Genomic DNA, 19905 nt, shown 5'->3' on the forward strand with positions numbered 1-19905 from the left:
TTTTGCTTGTCTGTAAAGCTTTTGGTTTCTCCATTGAATCTGAATGAGATCCTTGCCAGGTAGAGTAATCATGGTTGTAGGTTCTTCCCTTTCATCACTTTAAATATGTGATGCCACCCCCTTCTGGCTTGTAGAGTTTCTGCTGAGAAATCAGCTGTTAACCTTATGGGAGTTCCCTTGTATGTTATTTGTCATTTTTCCCTTGCTGCTTTCAATAATTTTTCCTTGTCTTTAATTTTTGTCAGTTTGATTACTATATGTCTTGGCGTGTTTCTCCTTGGGTATCTTGTATGGGACTCGCTGCGCTTCCTGGACTTTGGTGGCTACTTCCTTTCCCATGTCAGGGAAGTTTTCGGCTATAATCTCTTCAAATATTTTCTCAGGTCCTTTCTCTGTCTCTAATCCTTCTGGGACCCTTATAATGCAAATATTGTTGCATTTAATGTTGTCCCAGAGGTCTCTTAGGCTGTCTTCATTTCTTTTCATTCTTTTTATTCTGTTCTGCAGCAGTGAATTCCACCATTCTGTCTTCCAGGTCACTTATCCATTCTTCTGCCTCAGTTATTGTGCTATTGATTCCTTCTGTTGTATTTTTCATTGCAGTTATTGTATTGTTCATCTTTTTGTTTGTTCTTTAATTCTTCTAGGTCTTTGTTAAACATTTCTTACATCTTCTCGATCTTTGCCCTCCATTCTTTTTCCGAGGTCCTGGATCATCTTCACTATCATTATTCTGAATTCTTTTTCTGGAAGGTTGCCTATCTCCACTTCATTTAGTTGTTTTTATGGGGTTTTATCTTGTTCCTTCATCTGGTACATAGCCCTCTGCCTTTTCATCTTGTCTATCTTTCTGTAAATGTGGTTTTTGTTCTACAGGCTGCAGGATTGTAGTTCTTCTTGCTTCTGCTCTCTGCCCTCTGGTGGATGAAGCTGTCTAAGAGGCTTGATGAGAGGGACTGGTGGTGGGTAGAGCTGACTGTTGCTCTGGTGGGCAGAGCTCAGTAAAACTTTAATCCACTTGACTGTTGATGGGTGGGACTGGGTTTCCTCCCTGTTGGTTGTTTGGCCTGAGGCAACCCAACACTGGAGCCTACCTGGGCTCTTTGGTGGAGCTAATGACAGACTCTGGGAGGGCTCATGCCAAGGAGTACTTCCCAGAACTTCTGCTGCCAGTGTCCTTGTCCCCACGGTGAGCCACAGCACCCCCCCGACACCCCGCCTCTGCAGGAGATCCTCCAACACTAGCAGGTAAGTCTGGTTCAGTCTCCCCTGGGGTCACTGCTCCTTACCCTGGGTCCCGACGCACACACTACTTTGTGTGTGCCCTCCAAGGGTGGAGTCTCTGTTTCCGCCAGTCCTGTCAAAGTCCTGCAATCAATTCCCACTAGGCTTCAAAGTTTGATTCTCTAGGAATTCCTCCTCCCGTTGCCGGACCACCCCCCCCCCCCCCCCCCCCCGTTGGGAAGCCTGACGTGGGACTCAGAACCTTCACTCCAGTGGGTGGACTTCTGTGGTATAAGTGTTCTCCAGTCTGTGAGTCACCCACCCAGCAGTTATGGGATTTGATTTTACTGTGATTGCGCCCCTCCTACCGTCTCATTGTGGCTTCTCCTTTTTCTTTGGATGTGGAGTATCTTTTTTGGTGAGTTCCAGTGTCTTCCTGTCAATGATTGTCCAGCAGCTAATTGTGATTCTGGTGTTCTTGCAAGAGGGAGTGAGAGCACGTCCTTCTACTCCACCATCTTTGTTCCTCCTCTATGCTCCCTATTATAGGAGCAGTTATGGCAATTGTGTCTTATTTGATGCCACAGAAAGTGAAGCATGTAGTCCAGGCCAGAAAGTAATAGTCCTCTTTTCTTTGTTCCAAGTTTAGAGGGGGAGAGGGGAAATACACTTTATTCATTAAACAAACATGTATTAAATACTGGTATGTATTTACTTTTTTTCTTTGCTGAGTCATGCATTTATTTATTTATTTTAACTAATTTCATCCCTAGCTTCCTATTCTTTTGCCTGTCTTTTTTTATTGTTAAACTATAGTTGATTTACAACACTGTGTTAGTTTCAGGTGTACAACTTCAGATTCTTTTCCATTATAGGTTATTACAAGATATTGAATATAGTTCCATGTGCTATAAGGTAAATCCTTGTTGTTTTCTATTTTATATATAGTAGTATGTATCTTTTAACCCCATATTCCTAATTTATCCCTTCCCTTCCCCTTTCCCCTTTGGTAACCATAAGTTTGTTTTCTATGTCTGTGAGTCTGCTTCTGTTTTGTAAATAAGTTGATTTGTATTTTTTTTAGATTCTAAATATGTGATATCATATAATATTTGTCTTTCTCTTTCTGACTTACTTCACTTAGTATGGTAATCTCTAGGTCCATCCATGTTGCTGCAAATGGCGTTCTTTCTTTGTTTTTTATGTCTGAGTAATATTCCATTGTGTGTGTGTGTGTGTATATATAAATAAATATATATATATATATATATATATATATACACACACACACACACACACACACACACACATACATATATATATCACATCTTCCTTATCCATTCATCTGTCAATGGACATTTAGGTTGCTTCCATGTCTTGGGTATTGTGAATAGTGCTGCTATGAACATAAGGGTGCATGTATCTTTTCGAATTAGAGTTATCATCTTTTCCCGATATTGCCCAGGACTGGAATTTCTGGATCATATGGTAACTCAATTTTTAGTTTTTTAAGGAACTTCCCAGCTATTTTCCATAGTGGCTGCACCAATTTACATTCCCACCAACAGTGTAGGAGGGTCCCCTTTTCTCCACAACCTCTCCAGTGTTTATTATTTGTGGACTTTTTAATGACGGCCATTCTGATTGCCATGAGGTGATATCTCATTGTAGTTTTGATTTGCATTTCTTTAATAATTAGCTAATGTGGAGCTATTTTTCATGTGCCTGTTGCCCATCTGTATGTCTTCTTTTGAGAAATGTCTATTTGGGTCTTCTACCCATTTTTGATTGGGTTATTTGGTTTTTTGATATTGAGTTGCATAAGCTGTCTGTATATTTTGGAAATTAAGCTCTTGTTGGTAGATATATTTGCAAATATTTTCTCCCATTCCATAGGTTGTCTTTTAATTTTGTTTGGTTTCCTTTGCTGTACAAAAGCATAATTTTGATTACGTGCCATTTGTTTATTTTTGCTTTTATTTCTGTTACCTTGGGAGACTGAACTAAGAAAATATTACTGCAATTTATGTCTGAGAATGCTTCGCCTGTGTTCTATCTAGGATTTTTATGGTGTCATGTCTTATATTTAAATCTTTAAGCCATTTTGAGTTTGTGTGTGTGTGTATGGTGTGAGAGAGTGTTCTAACTTCAGTGATTTACATGGGGCTGTCCAGCTTTCCCAGTACCACTTGCTGAAGAGACTGTCTTTTCTCCATTGTACCATCTTGCCTCCTTTGTCAAAGATTAATTGATTGTAGGTGTGTGGGTTTATTTTTGGGCTCTCTATGTTTGTTCCATTGATCATATGGCTGTTTTTGTGCCCAAACCATGTGGTTTTGATTACTGTAGCTTTGTAGTATTGTCTAAAGTCTGGGAGGGATGTGCCTCCAGCTTTGATGTTTTTCCTCAGAGTCGCTATGTCAATTCTGGGTCTTTTGTGGTTCCATATAAATTTTATGATTATTTGTTCTACCTCTGTGAAAAATGTCATGAGTAATTTGATAGGGATCACATTAAATCTGTAGATTGCCTGGGTAATATGCCATTTTAACAATATTAATTATTGCAATCCAAGAGCATGGGATATCTTTCCATTTCTTTGTATCATCTTCAATTTCCTTTATCATTGTTTTAGTTCTCAGCATATAGGTCTTTCAGATCCTTGGTTAGGTTTATTCCTAAGTATTTTTTTTTGACACAATTTTAAATGGGATTTTTTTTTTTACTTTCTGATATTTCATTGTTACTATAAAGAAATGCAATAGCTTTCTGCATATTAATCTTGTATCCTGCTGCCTTGCTGAATTCATTTATTAGTTCTAATAGTTTTTATGTGGAGTCTTTAGGGTTTCTATAGAGTATCATGTCATCTGCATACAATGACAGTTTTACCTCTTCCCTTCCAATTGGGGTACCTTTTATTTCTTTTTCTAATTTCTGTGGCTAGAACTTCCAATACTATGTTGAATAGAAGAGATGAGAGTGGGCATCGTTGTTTTGTTCTAGAATTTAGTGGGAAGGCTTTCAGCTTTTCAGCCTTGAGTATTATATTAGCCGTGGGTTTGTTGTAAATGGTATTGGTATGTATTGATACTGTCACATTGCTAGGTGATGTGGCTATATCTTAATAGGTCTTGAAATGTATTGAAAGAGACAGTGAACAACATTTAGCACATGTCCCACTTAATTAAATGACAGAGAAAACAAGTTAATTGGAAATAATTAGTCAGTGCATCTAGGAAAAAAACAAGGGAAGCTTCCTGTGGGAAGATGGCACTCCATTTACTCACTGAACTCTCATGACACAAACCTTTATATTTACCATATTTTGCTGCAGGTAGGATATGAAATGGTAAAATAGCCCTCTGCTCTGACTAGTATAGAAGTCAGATATGTTAAAATGTCATCGTAATACAATCAGACATGAACACAGAACTCATTAACACAATCAGACATGAACACAGAACTCATTAACTCAATCAGAGTGATTGGAGATGATTTTTTAGGAAGGTGACTTTTTTTTGTAGAATTCCATTTTAATAAAATTCAAAAGCAATCAAGATGAAACTATTTTTTCTGTAACACATATATGTGTAATAAAATTATTTTATTGAATGAAAGATTCTTTAAATTCTATAGTACTTTTCAGTTTTAAAAGTTTCACACACGTGATTTCGTATAATCCCATAATAAGCCTTTTTCCCCCCTTACCCCTTTATTGCCCCGCCTCCCTTCCCTCTCTGCACTGGTAACCACTAGTTTGTTCTCTATATCAGTAAGTCAGCTTCTTTTTTGTTTTATTCACTACTTGTTGTATTTTCAGATTCCACATATAAGTAATATCATACAGTATTTTTCTTTCTCTGTCTGACTTATTTCAGTTAACATAACATTCTCAAAATCCATCCATGTTGCTGCAAATGGCAAAATTTCATTCTTTTTTGTGGATGAGTAGTATTCCATTTGTGTGTGTGTGTGTGTGTGTGTGTATATATATGGTGTGTATACATGTGTGTTTCCATTCATCTGTTGATGGATACTTAGCTTTCTTCCATACCTTGGGAATAGTAAATAATACTATGAACACTGGAGTGCATGTGTCTTTTTGAATTAGCGTTTTTGGGGTTTTTTGGCTTTTATACCCAGGAGTGGAATTGTTGGGTCATATGACTGTTCTATTTTTAGTTTTTTGAGAAAACTCTATACTGTATTCCCCAGTGGTTGCACCAATATACATTTAGGGAGGTGACATTTAAACTGGGTTTGAAACAAAGACTGTAGTTTAAGAAGCAGAGGGAAAGAACACTGCAAATAGAGAAACAATGTGTGCACAGTAGGAGAGCCACCAAGGGACATTCCATGCTTGGAGATGATGGGATGCTTTCCATGTAGAGGAGGTTGGTGGCAGAAGATGAGATGGACAGATAAACCTTGAATGCCATGCTGGGACACTTGCACTTGCAGGGACACTTTAACTTTACTAGTTAAGAAGGTCTTCTCCCAAGTGACTCTGCCTGGGTATAAATACCAGCTCCTCCTTTAACAAACTTTTATCACCTTCACAAATTAACTTAACTCCCTAAGCCATAGTTTCCTTATTTCAAACATGAACACAATACTACTATTTATCCCATAAGGTATTTAAGAGAATAAATGAGAGAGATGTTCTGATTACATTGCCTATCTTGATATTCTTTAAATATGTCAAGCTCATTCCCACCATGGGGTCTTTGCAGTAGTGTTTCCTGCGAGTGTCATGTTTTACCCCTAGATCTTATATGGTGCATGCTTATCAATTCTAGTCGCAAAGTAAGTATCAGTTCCATAGAAAAGGCTTTCCTGACTCTACAATTGGAAGTAGCCACCTAGTCCCACACTCTCATATCACTTTCCTTTAATTCTCTTCATGGCATTTTTCTCAGTCTGAGATACGAGAGGTCATATGTGTCTTATCACGTGTTATATTTCCCATCAGAGAATTGACTAATACATCATAGACATTAACTAAATATTTTTGGAATTAATTCATTGACTTTGCATAGTCAATTAAGGAACCTGTACCTTGGTTTCAATTTTTGTAGCATCAGGATTGAAATACCTACCACACAGAATTGTTGGGAGAAACCTAGTGAGAAAATTCTATCAAACACACAGCATATTGTCCAGTATATTTCAGATTTTGAATAAATACTGGTTACCTGCATCACTGCCTTGTAAATTTTTTCCATATTTCAGTACATAAAGAACACACAAACTTTCCAGATAAAGGTATATTTTCTCTTTTCTTCAAGCTTTGTGGATCCTACAAAATACTTTCCAGTGTTGTCTCTACCAGTCTTTCCCCAACCTACAACTCCACACCAATGTCTTCTCACTGTTTTCCTTTCATTCCCTAACAATAGTGCCTGAAACCAAGCTCTGTATTGTTTGGAAACTCTGTGTGTTACTTTCATGCTGTCATCCCAAACACAGAGTGGATATTTTAACAATGGATGAAAACGACCTGAGGAAGTTGAGTTCTTAAAAGAGCTGTGCTGCAAAGAAATCCTGTCCACCAGTATATCAGCTAGATTTATCCTGGAAGTTTTCCTGAAAGCTCAAGAATTGATCAGAACATCATGAACCAAATGAGCCATCCAGGATGAGAATAGTCTCTCCATAACCATTTTGCTTCCAAGATCTGCCTGAATGACAGACAATTATTGAAAAACTCCATGTCAACTCATTGTTATGTACAGAAAATAGTACAAATTTCAAAATGGTAAATTCACTTATTAAGTCATTGGCATAATTGTCAGCCAAGCAGCCACTGCCTTCTGGAGAGCACCTCTGAGGATAGAATTATTTTCCAAGAATGTTTGGAAGCCATTCGAAAAATTTTCCTCACTTCTCCTTAAGTTAGTATTGATTCAGTCAACATTGTTAAGTACTTATGTATGCCAGGCTGTGATTAGACCACACATAAACATTGTATACCCTTTACTCCTCATGCTCCTGTAGGTGAGAAAATGAACTTTTTTTTTTCACATTTCCCTCATTCATTCAGATTCTGACTGTAGAAGATAGAAAGGGGTGATAAATTAGGGGGTTCCCTGAATATATTTGGGGCTACTCTATGGCATTTACATACATTCTCCTATGAGAATCTTTTTCTTCATCACTCTGAGTCCTGACCTGGAATTCAGCCAGGTACATTTAACTTCTATTTCTCAGGCTTTCTCATTAAGAGTTGTCTGTCAGTGTCCTCGATTAAAGGCCAGGTGACGTCAGTGCTTTCTACAATCTTATCAGAGTCTTGACCCCAAGAACCTCTGCACCTTTGGAGGAGAGTTGTTATGTGCACCAGGAGGATGGACAATCATACCACAGTGAGCACATTCCTTCTGTGGGGATTTTCCAGTTTTCCAGACCTGCAAGATCTCTCCTTCGTGATGATTTTCTTCTCTCATGTGACCATCCTAGTTGCAAATGTGTCCATAATGGTGGCCATCAAGCTCAATCACAATCTTCACACCCCCATGTACTTTTTCCTCTGTGGTTTGTCCTTTTCAGAAACCTGTACCACTATGGTAATCATCCCCCGCATGCTAGTGGACTTGCTATCAGAAAGCAAGACCATTTCTCTTCCTGAGCATGCCACACAGATGTTTTTCTTCTTTGGCTTGGGAGCTAACAACTGCTTACTCTTGGCTGCCACGTCCTATGACCATTACACTGCTATTCACAACCCGCTGCCCTACACCATCTTGATGACCCAAAAGATCTGCTTTCAGCTCATGACAGCTTCTTGTGTTACTGGGATTGTGGTGTCACTGTGCATTGTCCTTGTAGTATTCAACTTGTCTTTCTGTGACTCCAGCACCATCAAGCACTTCTTTTGTGACATTACATCTGTAGTCTCCCTTGCCTGTGATTACACCTTTTTTCAGAAAATGGTTCTTCTTGCCTTCACTGCCTTTGTTTTGGTGGGGAGCTTTATTTTCATTATGATTAACTGTGTCTTCATTGGGTCCATAGTTATGAGGATGCCATCTGCCCGGGGGAGGTATAAGGCCTTCTCAACTTGCTCCTTCCACGTCACTGTGGTGTGCATACACTATGGATTTGCTGGCTTTGTCTATCTGAGACCCAAGGACAGTGACTCATTCCATGAAGATATGCTGATGGCTGTGACATATACAGTACTGACACCTCTGCTTAATCCCATTGTTTACAGTCTAAGAAACAAAGAAATGAAAATATCCCTAAAGAAAGTACTAGGCAATATATGTAGGTTTTCCCCTAGATGGTAAATAAAAGAGCTGTGAACACTTTTTAAAATTTTTACAGAGCATTGATAAAGTGGAGAAAGTGGAGTACTTCCAATAAAAATCATCACTTTGTATACAAAGCAATTAAAGTGTGTTCTAACTGCCTGATATGCTCTGGTCTCACTTCTTTCTTACTATGAAACCAGATGTAGCTTTAAAATATTTTAAAATGAAATAAAATATTCTAAAATGTTATTACATATATATGTACATATACATATATACACATATATGCATACACACATGCACATATGTATGTAGTAAATGTATCAAAAATGTTTTAGAATACTGTATTTTCTTAATTTTGGTTTCCTTTGGAGAAGGAAGAAAATTATATTAAAAAGGAAAAGAAGAAAGAAGGAAAGAGAGAGGGAGAGAGAAACAGAGCAAGAGAGAGAAGGAGGGGAAAGAGAAAGATCACTGATTTACTTAATCAAAAAAGGAGAAAGCACAAACACAGAAATTTAGCGTTGAAATGAGTGAAAGACCACAATGCAGAGAAATTTCAAAACATTTTAAGAAAATACCTGTTTAACTCTATTCAAAGAAACATGGAAACTAGATGGGAATGGATGAATTTCTGAAAAAGAAAATAAAATGAAAGTTACTGCAGAAGAAATATGCATTTTTAACATACCAAATTCCAGGAATAATATAGACGTCTGTCAAAGAGCTGTTCTTTCCAACCCCCAACAAAGGAGTAGACTAGATGGTTTCATAATGAACTTCCACAAAAAGCAAATAATTCAAAAGCTGTTTGAGTTACAGCATAGACAAAGATAAATAGCTTGGAATTTATGAAAACCACAGAGGTGGAAGTTGCTATAAATAACTGAATCTAATCGAGGCCATTGTTGTAAGGTTCTCACGTGGATACTTAGGGAGATGCTGTAGGGAAGGCTTGGCATTTTGAGGTCACATTGTCTAGTGGCAAATCCGTATGGTGAGTGATGTTACCAATGCTGTGGCAGGACTGAGGGACCGAGATGGGAGAAAGAATCAAGGGGCTGGTGGCAAAGTCTTTAATAAATGAGAAGAAACTGGGTGGTCAGTAAAGGACTCTGAAAACAATAGTATATTGTTTCATATCTGGATAGTATTGGTGTCAATGAGTGAAATGTTTTGTCATGCAGATTGCCAATAAATTATTTAGAAATAAGGAGCTAGGAGAATGTCAACGTTGTGTGCAGATACCTGTAGAATAGGAGTTAGCAGCTTCTCTTCAATATTGCTGAGAAGCATATGTGCCCTCCTCGGACAACTAGGTTTGGTTAAGATGGAGAGGTGGAGCATGTACTCTGGGAAAAGTTGATGGGTGGAATAGAAAGGAGATTCCAGAATGAAAGTAAAACATATAGGAGAAACCCCAGCAAACAAAGAGAATTTCAAAGAGATGAAGCCGAGAGTTGTGAATAAGTGAATACTGGTGGAGAGAGCTCCCAAAAGGCTTGCAGCTGAGATTCAGATCATAGCTCCATTGACTATAGGCGGTGTCGGAGCCTATTGGGTATACAGTTCTCATTCTTTGCTCAACATTGAATTAAAGTTTGGCTAGAGGTTCTCTGACCAACCATTTCATAAACTTCACCATTCCATTTTCACAAATGTCCTTGTTTAGTGTAAACGTCTCTGCCTCCTCATGTAATTATCTAAACTTTTTATTTCGTTCATTATTTTGACTCAAAAAAAATTTTTTTTTTAAGTTTTAATTTTTATTGATTGATTTATTTATTTATGGCTGTGTTGTTGGGTCTTCGTTTCTGTGCGAGGGCTTTCTCTAGTTGTGGCAAGTGGGGGCCGCTCTTCATCGCGGTGCGCGGGCCTCTCACTATCGCGGGCCTCTCACTATCGCGGCCTCTCTTGTTGCGGAGCACAGGCTCCAGACGCGCAGGCTTAGCAATTGTGGCTCACGGGCCTAGTTGCTCCGCGGCATGTGGGATCTTCCCAGACCAGGGCTCGAACCCGTGTCCCCTGCATTGGCAGGCAGATTCTCAACGACTGCACCACCAGGGAAGCCCCAAGACTCAAAATTTTGACCAAATGGTATTTATCCCTGCGATGCAAGGTTGGTTTAACGTATGAAAATCAATCAGTGTGATACACCATATTAATAGAATGAAAAATAACAACCACGTGATTGTGTCAATAGATGTAGAATATATATACAATGAAATATTATTCAGCCATTAAGAAAGAAGGAACTCTTGCCATTTGTGACATCATAGGTGTACCTGGAGACATTGTGCTAAATGAAATAAGCCAGACACAGAAGGAAAAATACTGCATGAGCTCACTTACAAGTGAAATCTAATAAAGTCAAATTCATAGAGGCAGAGAATAGAATGGTAGTTACCAGAGTTGGGGAAATGGAGGGAATGAGGAGATGCTGGTCAAAGTGTACAAAGTTACAGTTATATAGGACGAATAAGTTCTAGAGATCGAATGTAGAGCATTATAACTGTAGTTAATAATACTGTATTTTATACTGGATATTTTTTAAGAGTAAATTTAAGTTACTCTTATCACACCTAAAAAAGATAAAAAGATGTGAGTAAATGGATATGTTAGCTTGGTTGTATTTATCACTTCACTATGTATATGTATGTCAAAACATCATGCTGAACACTTTAAATCATAAATTTTATTAAAAAAATAAAAACATCTTAAAATTGTTTTGAAGGTTAAAAGAACATGTCAACTAGCACTTTATTCATACCACTTGAATGGAAACCATTGTATTTTTAAGAAACATTTCTTTGTTGTGAACTTCTTGAAAGAAAAGCACATAACCTATTTAACTTTGTTTCCTCAGTTCATAACCTCGTGCTAGAAATAAAAGAGACACTAAATAAATATTCATTGAATTAGAGTTAATGTTTAACCAACAGACATTTATTGAATGCTTGCTGTGTACCAGACACTGTACTTTGAGCTAAGGATAATTAGTTCAACCTCCCACATCACTACTTTTACCCACCCACCAAAGTTTCTGCAACTGCATTACCAGCTCTCAATGACCAGTTAACTCTTTTTTTTTCCCTTATGTCTCAGTTTAAATGTCATTTCTCTGGTAAAGCCTTTCTTGAGCCTCACAAATAAATGCATTTGCCAAATGATATTATGAGGAATAGAGACCGAGCAAAAAGACACAGTCTGGGGCTTTTGGCAGTGAGGTAGGGTAAGTACGTAGAACTTTGAGGTCAAAGATGCCTAAGACTTGTGAGGCCAAGATCCTGGAGAGGAAAAAGCTACAGAAAAGTGAGCCTGAAATCCTACATATAATTCTTCATTATGGAATTTGGCTACTACCAAGTTGCACTTGGGCTGGTGAGATATCAAACACCAAGTGGAAATCAGCCTATGAGAGCCTGATGATCTTAGCAGAGATTTTGGCATTTTGCATTACTGGTTTGATAGAGTTTGATAGATAGGCTGTTTAAGGTAGAGAGCCCCATAACACCTTATGCTTTTATTTGAGAGTCCTGAAGTACTACACCTTAGGAGGAATTGCTGCATCCTAGAAATAAGGCCAAACCAGAAATAGATTATCCCCAACAAAGTCCAACACCCAACCACCACATTCTATTAGGATGCAAGTTTAGGAGATATACTGTACATGGAGACATCAGTTCTTTTTTTATGTGAATGACCCCTTTGGGCACTCTATTTTCATTTCCTCAAAGGGATCAAGCCAGTGCTTTATTTTTCTGCTAGAATAAAACTGAAAACAGTATGGAGGAAGATAATCTCATCTGGAACCTCTAAAATTTTTTATCCACATTGCTCATCAATTAAAAAAAAAAGATAAGATATGCCACAAGATAGGACCAAATGCATATAAACTAGGTACTTAAATATTAAATAAATAATAATACATCTAAGAAAAATAGGGGAATAATATGAAGAGTCACACCACAGAAATGAATATAAAAGAAAAGAAAAGGAATCAAGTTTAAATCTTAAAAATGAAACAAAATAAATTAGGAATTCAGCTGTTGGGTTAATAGTAGATTGGACACAGCAGAAAAGATGAGTAGTAAACTGAAAGGTAGGTTAGTAGAAAACATACACATTACAAGACAAAGAAAAAATCATCAAAAATACAAAAAGAGTGTGAGAGCTGAATAAGAAATTATGAAAAGATCTAACATATGTGTAATGAACTTCTAGAAAAAAGTAGAGAAATTTTTGAAGAAATATTCAATGATAATTTTCCAAACTGATGAATGACCATGAGCCACAAATTCAAGAAACTTTGCAGATTCCAAACATGATAAGTATAAGAAAAACTACACTCAAGGAAATCATAAAAAGACTACAGGAAGCCCAAAACAAAAGAAAAATGTTAAAAGCTTCCAGAGGAGAAATAAAAGACATATTCCCTTCAAAAAAAATCAAATGACTAATAGCTGAGTTTTGGAGAGTATTGATGGAAGCAAGAAAATTAAATCTTAAAAGTGCTCAAAGATTTTTTACTAGTAACCTAGAATTCTACCTAAAATAGAAATATCTCTCAAAAATGAAGATGCAGTAAAGACCTTTTATGTGATTAAGAAAATCTGTTAAAATGCATCACAAGCAAACCTGCATTAAAAGAAGAAATAATAAAGTTTTTTTTTAAAGCAGAAGTAAAATTAATGCTGATATAGGTGTAAGGTTTAAAGAAAGGAATGAAGGTCACCAAAAAGAATAAATATATAGGAAACTAGAGGAGGTACACTAGGTAAGGGAACATCTTTGAGAAATAATTAAGAAACTCAATTGGCCTACATGGGTAGGTAGATGATGATACTGTCACCACTTCCTGTAGACTCAGATTAAAATGGAAAAAAGAAAGAGTACTCTCTTGTAATACCTTCTAAAATAGCAACTTTATTGAAGTATAATCTACATATGAACAATTTAAATATACAGGTTGATGACTTGACAAGTATAACCACCAACCCAATCACAATATACAATGATTTCCTCATCCCCAAGAAATTACCTCTTGCCCCTTTGCTTTCAATCTTCTCCAGCATTCCACTACAGAGTGAGTATTTTACAGAATCTGGGAAATGTCAGTGACTTCATAAGTCCCAGTCCATTTCAGAAGAAGAAAGTCTTCCTGAAATTTATATGGACTAAGAATCTTTTAATATCACAACAGTTCAGGATCTTTTAAAATTTCCCCAATCAAATCCTGCCTTCTGTGTAACAATCTATAATCCATAGTAAGTAGGGAACTTCCAAAAAAAATCTTACAAAAGGAGTTTTTTATTGTCCCCACAGGGGTGTCCTTGATCCTTAGTTTTTGACACACTGTTTAGGGAAGATGCTTTGTACCACTCCTAATATACTTTTTTCCCCTTTTGGAGCGACATCCATTAGCATAACATTCCTGACATCTTTCTAAGCCTTCACTTCCTCTTCCTCTAGGATTAAATTAGCTGATGGTAGATTTTGAAGGGAAAACTAGATATGCAATTGTATTAGTTTGTGAGGGCAGCTGTAACAAAAGTACCACAAAGTAGGTGGCTTAAACAACAGAAATGTATTGTCTCGCAGTTCTGGAGGCTAAAAGTTAAGATGAAGTTGTCGGCAGGGTTGGTTCTCTCTGAGGGCTCTGGGATCTGTTCTTTGCTTCTTGCTTAGATTCTAGTGGTTTGCTGGCAATCTTGGAAGTTCTAGAAAAAGAATGGCAATGTATATCCTCTCCAATAAAGACTGTAATAGTGCCACACCTCACTCCCTACATCTGGGTGATTGAATTATTTGAATTCCCTTAGAGTGGAAATAAAAAGGAAAAATGCGTGGATTTATCACAATCAATCGGGGACTATTTATGTGCCTACACAAAATAGATAAGGAATAGGTCAACGTGTGACATGTATTTCATCTGAGAGAAGGAAAGGGATGGAGGGGAGTAGACCATTTTGATGGGTGTGCAGTGAGGGTCACCCCAAATTTGTTGGAGTACTAAACCTCACAAGGATTTGCCATTTATTTGGACTTCCCTGGTGGTGCAGTGGTTAAGAATCCGCCTGCCAATGCAGGGGACGTGGGTTCAATCCCTGGTCCGGGAAGATCCCACATGCCACGGAGCAATTAAGCCCATGCACCACAACTACTGAGCCTGCGCTCCAGAGCCCGTGCTCCACAACAAGAGAAGACACTGCAATGAGAAGCACACGCACCACAACAAAGAGTAGCCCCCGCTCGCCACAACTAGAGAAAGCCCACGCACAGCAACAAAGACCCAACACAGCCAAAAATAAATAAATAAAAATAAATTTATTTTTTTAAAAAAAGAGTTGCCATTTATTGAGAAAGGAACAGAAAGGAAGGAATAGTTTGGGGAGAAATATAAAAAATTCAGTGAGGGCACAATGAGTTTGAGAGTCTTGAGGAAAAGGCCAGTGAAGAAGTTCATCTGTCCTCCAAGGAAGGTTGTGTTTGGAGGTAGGGATACTGTCACCACACAGGTGGCAGCTGAGCTCATGGGAGAAGATGAGGTCACCCAAGAAGACCATGGGGGATGGAGAGAAAGGCAGAGGGCTAAGGATAAACTCTGGTGAAAAGCAAGAAGTAGTGGGAAATGTAAAGAGGAAGACTGCCAGAAACAGTCAGTAAAAAACATCAACCACCAGAGTGCAGAGCGCCCACCACAACTCTAAGATGGCCCTTTCCAAGACTGAAGTCATACCCTTGAGTTCCTTCTCTTTGCAGGGGACAGTGTCTGTGCTGGCTGTTGCCCCAGAATTATTGCACTGGTGGGGTTATAGGCCTGTAATTGATATAAGAAGTATGAATGGGGAAACAGGACCAGAGAAATCCCACAAAGAGGCTTCCAGGCAGAAAGGAAGGACGTTTCCTTGATCTGGTCAGTGAAGAGCCCAGGAATAGGAAGTCAGCTTGTAAAGTGATCCCTCCAAACTGACTCAGAATTTGTCTGACATTATTAATATGCTAGAAATAAAATATACTAGCTAAAATATTAATCATAAACATCGTGAAAGGAGTACAGGAGGAAGGGAATCAATTTAGAGACAATTGCTATAACCAAACTGGATCATAAGCACCTTCAAAAAGGGCAGTGGAAGAAGTAGTGACAGTGGACAACTCCTTGAGAAACAGTACAAAATGTGTGGTGGATATTCTTTGCCTAAAACAAAATTTCATATTTCCTACCTAACGACTGTTGTTAAAAGAAAGTCCCAACATCCCAGCCTCCCACTCCAAAGAAATGTCAGCGTCCAAAATCCTACTCTAGTATTCATCTGGTAAGACCACCTATGAGAGGAGTCGGCTGAAATTTATACAGTTTCTTCTGTGTTATCTGGGTTGGATCTTTTAATTGTCAAACAGAGGAATCATAATCTTTGCTTTGGCTTAAATAAAGTAAAAATAAATAAAAGCTTTTCTGAGACACTAACATCTATGTTTCCAAAAGTTGAAATATCCACTGACCAAGGGAGGGCAGTACCTTTAAAGGAAGTACCCTTAACTGCTGACCTGTCAATATCGTCACCTATTATACATTGTTGGGGAGAAATTTCTTTCCTGAATGTTATTTTACAAGATGGTATTCAAGTAAATTTGATCTTTGGTTGAGATCTCTCTCCATTTAAATAGGACTCTATCATTGGTAAATGGAATTTCAAGTAGAAATTATTTTCCAAAGGTATTCTTAACTTGAAAAATCTATATTTAATTTGAACCAAGCAGACGTCCATGTTAATGATACACTTAACTTTATAAATAGAACTAAACACTGGATTTTTATATTTACGGGAGCTTATCACTATAAAAGTGATAAAGTTAATGATAAATATCATTAAAATATCCATCAAAAATGTTCCCCAAATTAATGGTTTGTTATTTATAGATTTATATCTGATTTAATTCAGGAAAACTAATGTGCTCTAGCCATTAGTTTTCTCATAGCCTCTTTCACCTCCTTCTTCCTCAGACTGCAGATGAGGGGTTCAGCATGGGGACCACCACTATGTAGATTACAGATGCCACTTTGACCTGATCAGCTGAATAGCTCGATTTGTGCATTATGTAAACAAACAAAACTGTCCCGTAAAACAAGGTGACTGCAGTGAGGTGGGAAATGCAGGTAGAGAAGGCCTTCTTCCTCCCCTCAGTAGAGTGCATCTTCAGGATTGAGTGGAGGATGTAGCTGTAGGGCACGATTATGGTAAATAGTGTGCTTATGAGGACTGATGCAGAAGAGATGGCAGGAGATATTTCAGCAATAGAAACATGGCCACAAGAAAGCTTCAAGAGTGGGAAGAGGTCACAGAAAAAATGGTTCGTTTTATTTGGTCCTCAGAAGGAGAGGTTCATCAAACAGCCTGTAAATGAAGAAGCATTTATGCATCCACCCAAGTAGGAGGCCTCCAACAGGAAGAAGCAGACCACTGGGGACATGTGAGTGGAGTAGAGCAAGGGAGAGCAGATGGACCCATAGTGATTGTAGGCAATGGTGGCCAGCAGGAAGCACTCTGTAGTCCCAAAGGTGACATCAGAGCCAAGCTGAGCTATACAGCCAGTGACTGGGATGGCAGTTCTCTCTCTTAAGAAACTCATCAGTATGATTGGTGTGACTGATGTGGAATACCCAGTGTCTACAAAGGCCAAATGGCTGAGGAAGAGGTACATAGGCATGGGAAGCTGTGGGCTACTTTGGATTAAGATGGTTATGCTGATATTTCCCACTACGGTAACTATATAAACTCCTAGAAAAATCTCAAAGAAGATGGCACATAGTGTGGGATTATCTGTTAATCCCAAAATAATGAACTCTGTCACTATTGTATGGTTTGCAGTCTCCATCTATTCACTTAACAGTGCCTACTGACATCAGAACCAGAGGAGACTAAATTGACTGAAATGACCCCACATTTATATACCTAAGTATAACCTAAATATAACCTTATAAATATTTTAAATGGTAAATTTGCCTCACTTATAGAATACTTTGTGCATATAAATTTTCTTTTCAATTTCCATGAAAATATTAAAACTGAAGACTTGATTACCTTAGGACTCAGCTATTTTACTCCTATTTGTATACCGTGGGGTAAATCTTACTCATGTGCATGGGCGATATGTAAAAGAATGTTTACAGCAGTATCGATTGTAATAACATGAACTGTAAATAACCTACATTTTCAAAGAAAGACCAGCTCTTGATTTTCCAGCCCCATCCCAAATGTGCCTCTATTCAGTAATCTCTGCCTTAGTAAATGCTATCTCCATTTATCCAACTGATTGGGCCAAAAAATATGATGTTGACTTTGACATCTCTTTCTTACTTGATCTTTTTCCTGGAATAGAAAATATCACATCCTTAGTTATAATATTTGATAGTAAGGGCAAGAAGGTGTCCATGTTCAAGATGGAAGGGAAATAGAATTTTTACTGTTTTTATGAGATAAACATCCTGGATATTTTGCAAAATCTTCCAGGACTTATCTTCTATACCATACCTTTTCATACTTATGGGATTGTATGAAACAATAAGAGTCTGAATATGTTTATGGGCGAGGATTAAATGCAACGTGAACTGAAATATTTTGGGACTTGGGTTAGTTAAGTTTTGCTTTCTTCAGTTCTATTAAGCAACTATATAGAAATAAGAAGTAGGGGCATATGATGAGGATGGGAGGAAGGGGTAGTTACAGAGGTAGGAATAGAGGTAGCCAGCAAGGAAAGCTAGGAAATTAGACTGAAAGAAAGATTAGTATTTCAGAATAATGCTCCCTTACTTCAAAATAGATCACACGATCAGGGGCAGGTGAGAATGTGTTAATTACCTTCAGTCATTCCCATGACTCCTCTAATTTAAAGATCAACATATTCTTTTTTTTTTTTTAATTAATTTATTTAGTTTTGGCTGTGTTGGGTCTTCGTTTCTGTGCAAGGGCTTTCTCTAGTTGCGGCAAGCGGGGGCCACTCTTCATCGCGGTGCGCGGGCCTCTCACTATCGCGGCCTCTCGTGTTGCGGAGCACGGGCTCTAGACGCGCAGGCTCAGTAGTTGTGGCTCACGGGCCTAGTTGCTCCGTCGCATGTGGGATCTTCCCAGACCAGGGCTTGAACCCGTGTCCCCTGCAGTGGCAGGCAGATTCTCAACCACTGTGCCACCAGGGAAGCCCAAAGATCAACATATTCTTATGAATAATTTGTTTTTTCAAGAAACTCTATCTTAAGAAGAATTAAGAAAACATACATACATGCTATCAGCGACCACGCACATTCTACTCTGTTACATGTGAATCATGACAATGGTATGTTATAGTATGAATGGTACTAGGATTATGTATATGAATGATCAAGTTCTGGCTTTTTTAACTAGACAAAGACCCAAACCTGAAACGAATTTTATATCTTTAAAGAAAATAGATGTATGAAACACACAAATGTTTTCAAAGTTGGATATGAATACCAGCGTGGAAGGCAAAGTGACATGCAGAATACCATGGGCTTTGGAGCCATGCAGATCTAGGATCAGTTTCTAGCTCTGCCTCTTGCTGTCTATGAAATCATAGGCAAGTTATAAGAAATGTTTGCTCTTCTGTTTCCTTACCTGTAAAAAGGAGATAATACATACCTCATGTGATTCTTGGGTTAAATTACATGATGTGGGTGATAACTCCCAGCACTGTTAACACAACAAATAAATGCTCAATTACTAATAGTTTGCTTGAAATAATCAACTTGTAGTTTCTGGTACATAGAAGAGAATCAAATATGTCTGTATCCTTAAAAGTGAACATGTATGAACTAGTGATACATCCACTGCAACACTAGTGATAGTCTCCAAGGAATTGTTGCTGTACAGCAAAGGCATATTTCAGTGAGGTTGGTGTCATTTAGGATAAGGCCCAAATCACCTATTTCACTTGTAATTACAAATTAATTACTTCACTTGTTTTGGAAAACTTCATTGAGAATCTATTGGGATAGAGAAATTACATGTATACATCTACTGGGACAGAGAAATAACATGTAAACATGATTATGTAAAAGTGTATAAATAAAATATTTTCTAAATACCCTCAGGTTCCATTAATTTTTTTAGTTAAATGGAAAAAAATGAAAATTTTGGTTTAATTAAATTGTAAAACATAACATTTTACTATCCTTGAAGTTGATTATTAGATCAACATGACTAATATGGTTGTGACAATTTGTGGCATTTCTGAAATGTGGCTATAGTCAGTGGTCCAGGTTTTCATATCACGTGTGTTTAGATTTGGGTTCGCTAGTACAATTTAGTTTACAAATATGCATCTAATGGAATTGCAGTATTATTATCAACATTCTAAGTGACATACATTTTTTTAAATTGTATAAAATTTCCATATGTATTATAGAATT

At 37.7% G+C, this 19905-nt stretch overlaps 2 protein-coding genes across 2 annotated transcripts; one reads left to right on the forward strand and one right to left on the reverse strand.

Annotated features, from left to right (window-relative positions):
- Positions 1–4670: 4670 nt before the first annotated feature.
- LOC309605559 (olfactory receptor 10T2-like) lies at positions 4671–9158 on the forward strand. The gene has a single exon (XM_082341635.1). It carries the CDS (start codon positions 7560–7562, stop codon positions 8514–8516), a length of 957 nt encoding a protein of 318 aa, XP_082197761.1. The 5' UTR covers positions 4671–7559; the 3' UTR covers positions 8517–9158.
- Positions 9159–10553: 1395 nt separating this feature from the next.
- Positions 10554–18535, reverse strand: LOC309605562 (olfactory receptor 5P4-like). Its single transcript, XM_082341637.1, is given in 3 exon segments — positions 10554–16496; positions 16499–16850; positions 16854–18535. Coding segments are annotated over 3 exon segments (924 nt in total). The 5' UTR covers positions 17358–18535; the 3' UTR covers positions 10554–16428.
- Positions 18536–19905: the final 1370 nt, after the last annotated feature.

Source organism: Balaenoptera borealis, assembly GCF_965194805.1.
Source record: "Balaenoptera borealis genome assembly, chromosome: 11".
NCBI lineage: Eukaryota > Metazoa > Chordata > Mammalia > Artiodactyla > Balaenopteridae > Balaenoptera > Balaenoptera borealis.